This window comes from Globicephala melas, chromosome 1, assembly GCF_963455315.2.
Source record: "Globicephala melas chromosome 1, mGloMel1.2, whole genome shotgun sequence".
NCBI lineage: Eukaryota > Metazoa > Chordata > Mammalia > Artiodactyla > Delphinidae > Globicephala > Globicephala melas.
Genome location: NC_083314.1, coordinates 67,177,569 through 67,192,971, shown reverse-complemented (window position 1 = coordinate 67,192,971; position 15,403 = coordinate 67,177,569). Strand labels below are relative to the sequence as shown.

At 42.3% G+C, this 15,403-nt stretch overlaps 1 protein-coding gene across 2 annotated transcripts in view; it reads right to left on the bottom strand.

The window, feature by feature from the left end:
• The window catches only part of ALDH9A1 (aldehyde dehydrogenase 9 family member A1), a 28,594-nt gene extending 14,741 nt beyond the window's left edge, over nucleotides 1–13,853 (bottom strand). The window contains exons 1-6 of one of the 2 annotated variants that reach the window (XM_060296997.2): nucleotides 13,620–13,853; nucleotides 11,667–11,812; nucleotides 3,393–3,522; nucleotides 2,488–2,622; nucleotides 1,018–1,214; nucleotides 206–346 (exon numbers count right to left, since the gene is read on the bottom strand). In XM_060296997.2, the coding sequence (XP_060152980.1) occupies nucleotides 206–346; nucleotides 1,018–1,214; nucleotides 2,488–2,622; nucleotides 3,393–3,522; nucleotides 11,667–11,812; nucleotides 13,620–13,800 (930 nt within the window). In that variant the 5' untranslated portion in view covers nucleotides 13,801–13,853. The remainder of the gene's footprint in view (nucleotides 1–205; nucleotides 347–1,017; nucleotides 1,215–2,487; nucleotides 2,623–3,392; nucleotides 3,523–11,666; nucleotides 11,813–13,619) is intronic. The other variant, XM_030848228.3, reaches the window with a different exon arrangement.
• Nucleotides 13,854–15,403: the final 1,550 nt, after the last annotated feature.

The window sequence follows — 15,403 nt, the reverse complement described above, 5'->3', positions numbered from 1 at the left end:
CGTGAGCCATGGCCGCTGAGCCTGCGCGTCCGGAGCCTGTGCTCCGCAACGGGAGAAGCCTCAACAGTGAAAGGCCCGCGTACCGCAAAAAAAAAAAAAAAAGTGGGAGGCCCACGTACCGCAAAAAAAAAAAGAAAAAGAAAACACGCTGTGAGATGAAGGGGTCGAGATTCTTATTAAACCTCTTCCAGGGTCAGGTACACACCTCGCCTTGCGTGAGGAAGTTGGCCATCAGTGCCCCCTTCACAGCATTCTTCATATCACAATCTGAGAAGATGATCAGTGGAGACTTGCCTCCAAGTTCCAAGGTAACAGGTTTAATTCCTTTAGCTGACATCTCCATGATCTTACAGAACAAGAACAAAAGCATTCAGAAGTCTAACACCAATGAGATTACATGCTACGTTAACAAGATCCTGACCCTCCAAAGTCATCTTGAACTATGCATGACCTGCAGCCTTGTTCTTAATATACTTTGTACTCTGTCTACTTGAAATATTCTTTTCCAGAACACTGAAGAGAATCCTCAGAATTGCACTTGATAGTCTGAATAGGGAGTTCATTTAAAAAATACTATCAATTCCCCTGACTGTCATGGGCAGAAACTCTTTTGTATTACTGTTACTATGTTCAAGGCGGACACAGTTCAGAGCACAAACTAAGGTCAAAACAATGAATCTGAAATAAACTGAGAAAATACCCTTTCTTCCGAGGTGGCTGCTATAGATGAGGTAAGTCACCAAACAATACAAGTGACAGCTCAGGGCCTGCCCTCTCACACACAGGCAGGAGAAGATGACTCCCATCCCCAATGAGCCTAACACAAGTGGGCTGTTCTAATTATCCTTCATACTTTTAAAGCACACTTCAGACCTCTGCCCAATAATACCTACAGACTCCCTGCCAATACAAGCTGGGTAAAATCAGAGGATAAGCCTCCAACATATATTCTGGGGAGGCTTGACACAGCCGGATCTACATGCCATTTATGTTCTCCTATACTGGTCTTGTCTTTACCTTTGAGCCAGTGGGCACACTTCCAGTGAAGGAGACTTTGGCCACATCGCGATGCTGACACAGAAACTGGCCTGTGGCAGCCCCTCCTTGCACCACGTTGAAGAGCCCAGGAGGCACGCCGGCCTCAGTATAGATTTCAGCCAGCAGCAGTGTGGACACAGGTGTGAAGGGAGAAGGCTTAAAGACCATGGCGTTACCTGCATTACCGAGACACAAACACAGGAAGACTTTTAAGACAGGATCCTTTGAAGACAGGACAAGAAGACACATCAAGAACAACTCCAATTGTTTCCTTTTTTAAAATTTTAATTAATTAATTAATTTATTTATTTTTGGCTGTGTTGGGTCTTCGTTGCTGCATGCAGGCTTTTTCTAGTTGCAGTGAGCGGCGGCTACTCTTTGTTGCAGTGTGCAGGCTTCTCATTGCGGTGGCTTTTGTTGCGGAGCACGGGCTCTAGGCGCACAGGTTCAGTACCTGTGGCACACGGTCTTAGTTGCTCTGTGGCCTGTGGGATCTTCCAGGACCAGAGCTCAAATCTGTGTCCCCCCTGCATTGGCAGTTGGATTCTTAATCACTGCACCACCAGGGAAGCCCCTCCAATTGTTTCCTGTTCCCCATCAAATGCTAGGTCAAAAATGTTATTAATAAGTAAATATATCTTGCTCTTCCCACTTTGGTTTCTCTCATTAAACAGACCCCAAGCCACACACTTGCAGTGTCTCAGCCAATAATACCTTACACTTGCATATCTAGGCCTTTTTGCATATATTAATCTCAACATTTGCAACAGTAGTAAGAAGTAGGTATGATCAGACCCATTTTATAAGAGTTGAAACTGAAGACCAGAAAGGTTAATTAATTTGATGCAAGTACCCAAAGCTAGTAACTTAATTCTATTTCTCCTCTATCACAGAGAAATGTGCAAAAAGAACGTGAAGCAGCAAAAAGAAAAAAGCTGCATTTCAATAGAGTGTCCTAATAGTAAAGCTTTTTTAACCTGACAGTTTTTCTAAGGTACAATGTCTTCTTTTCCGACAGATTCTTCTCTTTAAATAGCATGAGAAAACTTTTTGTTAATCAGCCAAAGCTTCTCTGATGGAAGCCTTGTTTATCACTTCTCTTAAGACACAAATGAAGGAGGAAGTTTATCTTCTGCTTCCTAAATGAAGTCAAAACTCCTAAGTGCTACCCCCTACACAGAAATTCATGCCCAGAATTCTTGTCCATAAAGGAAGAGAACTTACAAGTAGCACAAATCTAATTCATTTGACAGTTTAAAAAAGGAAGACCTCCAAGACCAAAATTAACTTTCTTCCTTCCCATAAACAAAAATAAATTAAATAAAAATGGGAATAATGTAGACACGGTCTGTGTGTATAACCTCAAAGCTCCCTAAGGGGTAGGGCAGGGGTGAAACCGTGTCCTGGGAGAAAGGGTGGCTCACATGTAGAGGAATAATTCATTCTTACCACAAGCCAGAGCTGGAGCCGACTTCCAGCAGGCGATCTGAAAGGGGTAGTTCCACGCTCCTATTCCGACACACACCCCTAGTGGTTCCCTTCTGGTGTAACCAAAGGATCCGCCGGGGAGCTGGATGTGTTCGCCTAAGGGGAAAAAGAGGGTAGAGAAGAGTGCAGTACCGCTTGTCCCAAGACTCCACCAGCACCTGGACTCACTCTGGACTTGTCAGACCAGCCCCCTCCCAGGCCCCAGCCACTGGGCTCACAACACCTCTGTTCTTTTGTTCATTCTAGTCATTCTTACACTGCTTCCGCATGTTCTCTTCACGTAAATAGTCCTTTCTATCCTTCAAAACCATGTTCGTTCAACTCAATATAACCCTCTAAAAATTAACCAAGCATCCACTACATAACTTAGATGAAATGAAACAGAAATGGGGAAAGACTCAGCAGCTGAAGAGTCTGAGGACCCTGAAACCTCAGACTTCCGGCTCCCCACAGCCCTCATGGGCCCTGCTAAACCAGCTGACACGTAAACTGTAAACTGTTTCTTTGTACACTTCCTAGACAAAGAAAACTTTCTGCTAAGTAGGTAAAACTAATAAATATGATGTACTTACTGACTCTTGCAAGAACTGGTTTTTCCACAACCTGTTCTACAGCTCAGGTATGAGGCTAGGTGCTTTACATACACATCTCATTTAATCCTTATAATAACCAAGAAGATGGAGATTACTATCTCCAGTTTAAATAAAGAAAGATAAAGTAGTTCTCAGTGTCACCGAAGTAGAGAGTGATAAGCCCAGGATTTTAACCCAGGCCTGTCTTAATTCCAAAATCTGTACCCTGACCCCCCAGGCTCTGCTCTCCTGCCTCCTTGTCAGCTGGTCACAGAAGGCCAGGTGAGGGCTTACCGGCCATGGATCCCGCTAAGCCTGCATAGTACTCCAGGCACTGCCAGGAAGTGTCAATGTCCCAGCGGGCCTCAAAGATGGACTTGCCGTTGTTGATGGTCTCCACAGTGGCGATTTCATCCTTCCGATCCTTTGGGTGAAACAGAAGACCAGATTTAAGACAAATTACCATACACCTCAACACATTCAACAGTCAAACCAGAATACATTGCCCAACTTTTAAAAATAGAAACAGCTTTCACTTTCAATGAAAACAGAAGGAATGTCAATGGGACATTTGGAAGAGAAATAAAACTTATTGCTAAACAGTACCCTGTTCTCCCCATCAAATAACTGTCACAGATACAAGACCAACACCTCATTTCAAGATCAATTAGAAAAGGAATGTTTTGAGAAATAAATATTATATATGTACATCTGTATAAATATGTATAGATACATGTGCATGTGTTTGCATGTATAGAGTAAGAGCAAACAGTCCTTACTTAGGAAAACTGTACAAAACAGCCAAACACACAATCGGCATTTAAAAGGTTATATACCCACGGCTTTAATTCACCCAAAGAAATGCAGCATGTTAAAATCATAAGATAATCACAAGACAATTATTTTCTAATGCTTAGTACTCATCAATTCTCTTTTTCTAATACTGTTTCCAGATGTAGTTTATACAACTTAGAGGTAAGAGAGTCCAGGGATGAAGGAAAAAGTTTGGGAAATTAGACCTAAAAAGAAAAGCTAAATAATGCCCCTAAAGGAGATCAAAAAATTGAATATGTAAGAAATAGATATTTGCTATTATGGATCCAATTTAAAATAAACATTGTGGTCAAAATCTAAACATACATAAAAGATGAATCAAATAATTGACAAGAAGATGCATTATCTTATTAAAACTGATAATCAGTAAGGCTTACCAGAAGCAAAATGAAATAGCAACAGAAATTAACACAAGCATCTAATTAACACAAACTCTATCAAGATTGAGTACAAATCTCAGAAAAGATGGAAGGAGGAATATAAAAATCAGTATGAAATACATAAAAGGACAGTTTGATAATGATATTTGGACATGTTCTGTTTCTACAAAGACCAGAGGTATAAAGTGCTTTGATTCATTCATTCCATATTTGTCGAATTCCAGACATGGCAGAGTAGAAGGACTTGAGCTCACCTCCTCTCATGAAAACACCAAAATCACAACTAACTACTGAATAACCATTGACAAAAAAGACTGGAACCTACCAAAAAAGATAAAAAAAGATATGCTACATCCAAAGACAAAGAAGAAGCCACAATAAGATGGTAGAAGGGGGGCATTCGCAATCTAATCAAATCCCACGCCCGCCAGGTGGGAGACCCACAAACTGGAAAATAATTATATGGCAGAGGTTCTCCCAGAGGAGTGAGAGTTCTGAGCCCCATGTCAGGCTCCTCAGCCTGGAGGTCTGGCATCGGGAGGAGGAGCCCCAAAGCACTTGGCTTTGAATACCAGCAGGGCTTGATTGCAGGAACTCCACAGGACTGGGAGAAATAGAAACTCCACTCTTGGAGGGCAGACGCAAGGTCTCATGCGCACCAGGACCCAGGGAAAAAGCCGAGACTTCATAGGAGCCTGGGCCAGACCTACCTGCTGGTCTTGGAGGGTCTCCTGGGGAGGCGGAGGGTGGCTGTGGCTCACTGTGGGGACAAGGACACTAGTGGAAGACGTACTGGGGAGTGCTCATTGGCATGAACTCTCCTGTAGGCCGCCATTTCGACACCAAGACCTGGCCCCACCCAAGAGCCTATAGGCTCCAGTGCTGGGATGCCTCAGGCCAAACAACCAACAGGGTGGGCACACAGCCCCACGCAGCAGCAGACAGGCTACCTAAAGTCTTCCTGAGCCCACAACAACCTCGAAACACACCCCTTGACATGGCCCTGCCCACCAGAGGGACAAAGCCCAGATCCACCCACCAGTGGGCAGGCACCAGTCCCTCCCACCAGGAAGCCTGAACAAGCCTCTAGACCAGCCTCCTACACGAGGGGACAACACCAGAAGCAAGAGTAACTACAACCCTGAAGCCTGCAGAACAGAGACCACAAACACAGAAAGTTAGACAAAATGAGATGGCAGAGAAATATGTTCCAGATGAAGGAACAGGATAAAACCCCAGAACAACAACTAAGTGAAGTGGAGATAGTAACAAATGCGGAATGACTGCCTAAGAAAAAAAGGATAGATCCAGTCTCTGCCTTCAAGGAGCTCACTTCAAGGAGTCTCACTTAGTGGGACTTCCCTGGTGGTCCAGTGGTTAAGATTTTGCCTTCCAATGCAGGGGGTGCAGGTTTGATCCCTGGTCAGGGAGCTAAGATCCCACATGCCTCACAGCCAAAAAACCAAGAAAAAACAAAATAAAAAACAAAAAGCATAAAAAAGGAAGTTAGTAACTTCTAAATAAATTCTGCAATTACTGAATAGACATGTTCCTTCAGAAAGGATAATTTGTTTACATTCAACACAGTCTAAAATAAACTGTCTTTTAAACCAGCAATTTACCTTCTCTTTCTCTGATTCTATACTCACCAAAACAACTTTTTAACAATTAACTTGTTTCCCAGTTACTGAATACTGGAAAGAGGGTACCTAGAAGGACACCAAGCATCAGTTCTGATGTAACAGTTCTTTAACTAGGTGTAAGTTATTCCCCTTCTTGGATCTGTTGAGTATGATCAACATGAAACACATTTTCAAAAGGCACGATCAACCGTAAGTGACTTAAACTACATTTCTAGAATGCAACAGGGCAACTAATCCCTAAAAAGGAAGTAGGTACTGGTTCACTAATCAGCATGAATACACTGATGAATCAAACACATGAAGAAATATAAAACTGGCAAAAGTGAAATGCTGTTGTCTTCCACATTAATACAAGAGTGGACAGACAGGAAGTAATCTGTGACTATCGCTGAAAAGCCTTGGAATATTTACTAAGAAAGGAAGTTTTATTATTATTATTTTTTTTTTTTTGGTAAACAATGGACAGGCAATTAGCTTTGAGGACTGTTTCAAGGTTTGAACTCAAAGAGAAAATTCAAGTTATTGGCTGGCCTTCTAAGATTTTTCTTGTCTTATTCCAGCATTCTCTACCCTCACAAAAAAGGTTATTTCTAAAAAGCCATTATGAGGGACTTCCCTGGTGGTTCAGTGGTTAAGAATCTGCCTGCCAATGCAGGGGACATGGGTTTGAGCCCTGGTCCAGGAAGATCCCACATGCCGCCGAGCAACTAAGCCCATGAGTGACAACTACCGAGCCCACGTGCCATAGCTACTGAAGCCCGCGCACCTAGAGTCCATGCTCTGCAACAAGAGAAGCCACCTCAATGAGAAGCCCATGCACCGCAACAAAGAGTAGCCCCCGCTCGCCACAACTAGAGAAAGCCCGCGCACACCAATGCAGACTCAACGCAGCCAAAAATTTAAAAAATAAAATAAAAAGCCATTATGAGATCTTTTAACATACCTTCAAGGATCATCAAAAAAAGTCCCTGACGAAAACTATCAAAGAGTCCAAGTGGATCTCTACTGACACTTAATATTGCTTTCAGGGAAACGGTATTCGCTTACCCTCCCAGAATAAGGAGAGCAGAGGGAGAAGGGGAAAACAATATAAGTTTCCTGCCCCTACTAGTACAAGAGCCATCACAAAACAAAACTGTCCACCATGACAATGTACTGCTGTTAAGTATTTCTTGGGAAACATGTACTTCCTATCTACCCCTGTCATCCTCTCCACCACCCTGCTTCACATGTGACCTGACCAGGGGTCCTCTGGGATGAAAGAGAAGAAGCAAAGGGCAGGAGACTCACCTCTCTCCTTCACTTCAAACCCCCCAGCAAGCTCAGTGTTTAGCTTTTATAAGAGAACCACCTGAGCAAAGACATGCCCACTAAACCTTGACAAGCGTGAGCCCCTGCTTGCTTTAAGAGGCAGAGCTGAGCAAAGCAGTCACTGAAGGCAAGTGCATAATCTATATACACAATCTTTTTATATGTAAATGTGTTATCACAGTTTTAAAACACATTTTCTCTCTCCTTTTAAAGCCAAACGATAGCTACTTTCATAAGAACACTCCAACTAAGAAATGATTGGGGCCTACCATTAAGATCTTTATAATCTGATAAAAAGCATCAAAAGATTCAAAGTGAAAAGGAAACATAAGACCAATAAATATACCAAAAACCATTCACTTCACTAGGAGTCAAGGGGCTCCCAGCTAAGGTGGAATTACAGGGACCAGATTTAGCCTCCACCTTAAGCAACTAAAAAGACCAGGTAAAATACATGAAACAACAATTTTCAGACACTGGACAGACAGCTCAGGACAGTGATCCCTGAGAGAGGGAAACAAATGAGGTGAGCCCTACACGTATTCTTGCCTACTGCCTGGAAAGAGTTCATCACAGAGTAGGGAGGAGGAACTTAGGTGGGGCCCAACAGATACTCTGAGTTGAGGAAACAGGTTGGGAGTTCAGGGAGTATGTGATGGCTACAGTCTGCAGGCTGAGTATGGGACAGAAGAGAGCTGCACAGGAGAACCCCAGAGATCCCCCTTAAGTCTTCATCTGAGAACTGGTCAGTTGTGAGGACACTACCCAAGGCCAGGAAAAAAAACTAACCAAAAAGGTGAAAAAAATCCCCCAAACTCACACAGAGCCAGGAATAGTTCATGGTCCCACCAGCCACAGTGAGAAAAACCTCACTAATACACAGAGCATCAAGCTAGGTATTCAAAAGGGTATTCACTAGTGGGGCAAAATTAGCTTCTCTGGTCATACCTAACAAAGCACAGAAGCAAGCCTTGCAAGGATCAAATTGATTCCAAGTAACTTCACTGTGTCCCAGAACAAAGTTCATTAATATTTTTTAAAGTACAAGAATATTCGACATCCAACAACATACAATTCATAATGTCTATTGGTAATAAATTACCAGACATGCAAAATGTAGGAATGTTATATAACGCCTAACCAGGAGGAAAAAAAACAATCAATAGAAACAGAACCAGAATTGAGAGATGACAGAATTAGTAGACAGGGATATTAAATGTTATTATAACTATATTCCATGTGCTCAAGAAGGCAGAGGAAAACATGAGTATGTTAGGGAGCAATGTGGAGCAATGACAAAAAAGACTCATGTTGAACTTCTAGAGATGAAAAATACACTGGATGGGATTAATAGCAGATTAGACACTATAGAAGAAAAGATAGATGAACTTTAGGCATAACAATGCAAATTACCCAAAATAAAACACACAGAGGAAAAAAACTGTGGAAAAAATGAACAGAGCATCAGTGAACTGTAGAATAGTTTGAAGCAGCCCAACATATATGTAATTGGAGGCTCTGAAGAAGAGGAGATATAAAAGGGGGCAGAAAAAAAATATCTGAAGAAATAATAGCCAATATTTCTTCAAATTTAACTAAACTGTAAGTGTACAGGTTCAAGATCAATAAACTCCAAACAAAAGAAATATAAAGAAAACTGCATCAAAAGCCATAATGATGCACCCCAGTGTTCATTGCAGCACTATTTACAATAGCCAGGTCATGGAAGCAACCTAAATGCCCATCGACAGATGAATGGATAAAGAAGATGTAGTACATATATACAGTGGAATATTACTCAGCCATAAAAAGGAATGAAATTGGGTCACTGTAGAGATGTGGATGGATGTAGACTGTCATACTGAATGAAGTCAGAAAGAGAAAAATAAATATCATATATTAACACATATATGTGGAATCTAGAAAATTGGTACAGATGAACCAGTCTGCAAGGCAGAAATAGAGACACAGATGTAGAGAACAAACATACGGACACCAAGCGGGCAAGCGGGGGGTGGTGGAATGAACTGGGAGACTGGGATTAACATATATACACTAATATGTATAAAATAGATAACTAATAAGAACCTGCTGCATAAAAAAATAAAATTAAATTTTAAAAAAAGGAAGATATAATGAAATTGCTTAAAACTAGTGATAAGAAGAAAAATCTTAAAAGGAGCCAAAGGGGGAAAAAACATTAAAAACAGAGGAACAAAAATAAGAATGAAAGCAGACTTCTCTTCTGAAACAACACAAGCCAGACTACAGCGGTGCAACATCCTTAAAGTACTGAAAGAAAAAACTGTCAACCTAGAATTATCTACCTAGAATTCTTTTAAAAAGGAAAGCAAAATAAAGACTTTCAGACATACAAAACCTGAAAGAACATCTCCAGCAAACCTGCACTATAAAAAATGCTAAAGAAATTTCTTCAAGCAGAAAAAAAAATATGGTAACAGATGGAAATTTGGGCCTACCCAAAGGAATGAAAAGCGCTAGAAATGCTAAAAATGTAGGAAAATAAAATATTTTTATCTTATAAAAGATAATTGTGCATAGTTTAAAAATGGAAGGGGCAAAGAACTGCAGATCACGATTAACTAGAAAAATCACTACGAGAAACAACTGAGAGCTATAACTGTAGGCTGTGGTCAGAAGGTGGGATTTGTTTAGTTACTGAATAGTTTTGGGTAAAGGCAGATCCAGGGTATGATCATCAGACAAGAGCTTTAGAGAAATATAGTAATACATTTTTGACTGTAATATGTAAAAATATTACATAAGATATTAAAGAAAATGGAATGGGGAGTTTAAAGGAAAAGAAAATTAATATCAGATAGTCCATTTCAGAGCAAAAAAAAAATTAGATATTATTCAGGATTTAAAAAGTAATTTTATAATGATAAAGGAGCCAGTTCTTAAGAAGATATTACAGCCCAAATGCTTATGCACAAGGAAAACGTGAGAGACAAATCAGAATAATAAATTATCAGCTTTGAGTTAACACTTTTAATCTATCAAATAAAAAATAAATTTTAATAGCAGAAAATACCTTGTTGGGAGAAAATTCTCCAGGAATATTTTGACACTACTGCATGGTCCAGGCTTTCTGAGCAAAGGACACTGGCAAGCTGACTGAAAAACAAAGGCCTTAGAAGGCAGAGACGGGGTCTCCCAAAAGATAGAGGTCACTGGAGCAATGTGGAGATATAAAGCTCTCTACTTCCTGTTCCTGGAGACATCTGCTTCTATTCCAGAGTAGTAAACCTAATGACACCTTCCCCCCTTATGAGATCTGCTTAATGAGTAACCTCTCTCCAGAGAAGAGAATGGGCAGATGTGCAGCCCCCATATAAGCTGAGTCTCATAATTTTAGGGTTCCTCTCCTGTGGTGCAACCACTGCATGCAACAGGGTTAACACCTGCCTCTCACTGCATCACCCCATGGGGACTGGGACTCAGAAAACTAGTGCTAAAGTATTGCTCTGGGTACGGCATCTGGGTGCTGTAACAAACCCTTTCCCTAATCCAGAAAGCTTCATGTCTCTTGTCAGAATACACATATAACCTTGCAAGTAGGGTAACTCTTAGACCCTCAGTTTCTGACAATAACACACTGATGAGGAAAAAAGAAAATCATCACAGTCCTACACTGAGAGATAGCCTTGACTTATATTTTGGTGTATATCCTCTGAATTTTCTAATTTTCTGTAATGACAATCTAGTACTTTTGCTCTTTAAGACTGTAAAAAGCTAAACTTTATTTCTTAAGAGGGGAACACTGATGAATCTATGAAATCTTCCAGGCAGCTAAGGTAGAAAATAAACCTGAAAACGAAAAGTGAACTTAAGAGTCATCAGAGGAAAAAGTAAAAAGGAAACAAGTATACATAGTAAAATGAAAAGGAGACAAGCTACAAAGGATACATTATCACTCCAACAAAGAAGGAAAAGAAGGGCTTCCCTGGTGGCGCAGTGGTTGAGAGTCCGCCTGCCGATGCAGGGGACACGGGTTCGTGCCTCGGTCCGGGAAGATCCCACATGCCACAGAGCAGCTGGGCCCGTGAGCCATGGCCGCTGAGCCTGCGCGTCCGGAGCCTGTGGTCCGCAACGGGAGAGGCCACAGCAGTGAGAGACCCGCGAACCGCAAAAAAAAAAAAAAAAAAAGACGGAAAAGAAAACCTGCCGAGGGAGATGTCACAAGGAGCCAAGAGCCAGAATGAAATCACTGATGGAAAGCTTGTTGTACATACCAAGGTGAGCATATGGAAATGTCTTCCTAATTCATCAAAAAGGTATCACCTAATAGCGCATCAAGGTCTAACTGCAAATCATCATAAAGAACTCACAGAACAGTGCAAGAGGACTTTTCTGGAAGACATTAAATTAAAACATACCCTTATTATCCTGGCAGCCTCCAAAAGGATTCGGCAACGTTCCATGCCAGATTTTTGACTCCATATTTTAAAGGCAGCCTTTGCATCTTGAACAGCTAAATTTACTTCCTTTTCTCCTGAACACGTGAAAGTAGCTATCACTCGCCCTATAAATACAGGGAAAGTCAGTGTTATCTCAATTGGTTGCCACACATTTTAAATAAAGTATTGTGTATCCAATTTTCCTTTTATTGATCCTCTTCTTGTTTTAAAGTATGGTTTGATTTAGTGACTACCCTTATACCAGCAGCTGACCTTTTTAAGAATCTAATAAAAATTGCAGACTTCTGTCCAGAAAAATCTACTGAACTGTAACACAGAATTATAGAGAGAACATGTCCCTTGCCTAGCACACCATGAACTTCAGGGTAAGAACCCCTGCCCTCCTCTATTTTACATTTGGGTTTACTAACATTAACCTCCAATCAATTATTTCACAATGCTCCTTAACAATGTTTGAGAATCCCAGAGGTCTTACAAAATCAAAGTACTCCGTCTCCTGTGTTATGAACTCTGACTTTAAATCACTGCTTTATGTTCTATACAAGTCATATAATACTGATACTTGATGAATATGGTTAATAAACAGAATATCAAGAAAAGATATTCCTAAAAGCAAGAAAATTTTTTTCTCAAATATGGGGAAAAGACAAACAAACAGTCCCTCATTTTCTTATCTCAGTCTTATTCCCTATCCTGGGCAAAATATGAAATGATCAGTTTTTCTAGACCCAAATCCCAAGGGTTGTGACTGACTCTACTAAAAAGTATTCTCTAAGATGTCAAGTCAGCAGTTTCTTTTCCCCTCCCACAAGAACACCTGGGACTCCTGCTTTTTCCAGAGATTTCACAAACCTGCTATTTGTTACAAATTTAAGTAGCCAACTGGTAAAGGCAGTGCTTAAGGATCACACACACTGTAGGCAATTAAAATAAAGAGCAATTTTTCTTTCTTTTGTATCATTATGGCGGTGGGGGTCAAGAGGCTGTTTCCTCCTACCTAAAGAAGAGCCTGATGGTGTCTGTGGCCCCTTCCTGCTCTGACAAGTCGCTGCTCTGTGGTTTGGTGTTATTGGTCAAATGTAAATTCTCCAGTCTCTTGAAATCCAGTTTTATCCCTCTGGCTACATACCACTTGGTTTGCACAAACATTTACATTTCTCTCCTCACAAATATTCCGTAACACCCAGCAAAACAAACACAAAGCAAAACCAAAACTAAAAACCTGTTCCTCATTTGCTTTGTGATCTATGGAACTCCCAGGGCAAACTGAGGGCCTGGCACAGTGCTGGGCACACACTAAACACGGGATAAAAGCAGGATTTTTTTTTCCCTTTCCCAGTTCTGGTTCATGTTCGGAAATATTTTAACACTAGGTGACGGCAACAAAGTCCTCATTCACGCTAACTAGAAACCTCTGTGCGCGTTCCTCCATTTTCGCACAAGTGTTTCTTTTCACCCCGTCCTTCTAGAACTCCTCTGCTACGTGCACGGTTGAAGACATTACTGCAGTCCTAACCTTAAAATTTAATAATTAACGAAGACTCCACCTCACCCACCGGGGGCTTTGTGGACTCTCTGTTCAGGCCGTTGTAAAACTACCCATGACCCCATCGAGCAACTCACCAGCCTGTCCAGTTTCCTACGACCCCCTTCGTGTCCGGTCCACATGCTTTCGAGTTTGCACAGCACCGTTAGCTGCCTACACATACAACTTTATACTCTACACTGTCACTTACCTGTGCTCAGTAAACGTCTGCTGAATGCACTACATGAAGGTTCAGGGAGGTAGACTAGGCTCACCCCTGGGGCGGGGGAGAGTCAATCCGCGCCCGACCCTCGCCCCTACCCCGGTCTCCGCCTCGTTCCCCGCCCCGCCGCCCCGGCCCTGCCGCCCGGTCTCCGTCCCGTTACCGGTTGCTGGCTCTAACGCCTTCTCGGTGCCGGAGGCGTCCACCGGATCCACGCGGGCCCCGCCGCGGTAATTGAGCGGCTGAGACACGATGAAGGTGCCAGTGCTCATGGCGGCGACCAGAACAGGCCGGAGAGTGTGGCGAAGCGGAGAGATCCCGGCCGTACCCGCTCGGAGGAACATGGGGGACGGGCGCACTGTCGTGCCCTAGGTTAAGGGAAGGCGGGGAGGGGCTGGGGCCGCTGAAGGGGCGGGGGCCGCGGGAGGGGCGGGGCCGCGGGGAGGCAGAGCTAGCTACGGGCTGAGGGGCGTGGCGCCGCTGGACTAGAGTTAAGGGGCCTCCAGGAAAGGAGCCGGGCCTTCCGGGGCGGAGTTTGCGAGACTTTTGGGGGCCCTCGCTAGGCTCCTCCGCGGTCCAGGTCTGGCCCTCGCTTAGCTGAAAGCATGGGCGAAACACCAGAGACTTAAACACACGCACACGCATGCACGCTTTCTCTCTCTCTCTCTCTCCCTCCCTCCCTCCCTCCGTCTCTCTCTCTCTCTCATTTTTGCTTTCTTCTTCCAGATCAATATTTGAAACAAGAGTTATCAGGTACATCACTGCATGTAATCATCCCAGGATCTTACTCTCGATTTTTCTGTCTGAAGAAAGCGGAGGATTGGAGTGCTAGTAATTTTACTTTGGGGATTACTTCACTATTAAGCCACCATTTCTTTATTTGTGTAATAATACTTTTAAAAAGTTATTGCCGGGCTTCCCTGGTGGCGCAGTGGTTGAGGGTCCGCCTGCAGATGCAGGGGACGCGGGTTCATGCCCCGGTCCGGGAAGATCCCGCATGCCGCGGAGACTGCGCGTCCGGAGCCTGTGCTCCGCAACGGGAGAGGCCACAGCAGTGAGAGGCCCGCGTACCGCAAAAAAAAAAGAAAAAGTTATTGCCTTTGTTGTACACCTGACACTAACACAACATTGTAAATCAACTATACTCCAATATAAAATAAAAATTAAATTTAAAAAATGTTTAAATGTTATTGTAAAGACCAACGGGAGGACTGTCAAGGAAACATGATATTTTGGAAAGTGCTGGGAGTGGGGGTGGTGGTGGGATGAATTGGGAGATTGGGATTGACATATATACACTAATATGTATAAAATAGACAACTAATAAAATAGACAACTAATAAGAACCTGCTGTATAAAAAATAAATAAAATTCAAAAACAAATGCAGTAAATAATTGTGAATAAATTAATACAAGTAAAAAAACAAGATATTTTGATGTGAAGCTGCTTTTTTTTTAAAACATCTTTATTGGAGTATAATTGCTTTACAATGTTGTGTTTGTTTCTGCTGTATAACAAAGTGAATCAGCTACACATATACATATAACCCCATATCCCCTCCCTCTTGCGTCTCCCTCCCACCCTCCCTATCCCACCCCTCTAGGTGGTCACAAAGCACCAAGCTGATCTGAAACTTCTTTTTAAATTCCGAAAGATCTATGTAAATTCTATTAATGACAGCAGCACAAACGGAAACCTAATAACAGGTTATAAAGAGCAAAATCCTCATGAAAAGGCCTGTGGAAAAAAGGCACTCCCAAGGTCCCAGCAGCTAAGGGATCTTACACAAAAGCAGTCTTGTTCATTCTTCATACTGAACTCCCATGCATCTGCAGCAGAGAGTTTCATGAACAGAAATTAATTGCCAATATGCACATTCCATTATTTCCAGCAGGCTTGTTACTCTTCTAGGGGCTGCAGTCTTGCTCAATGTTCTTTCCTTTACC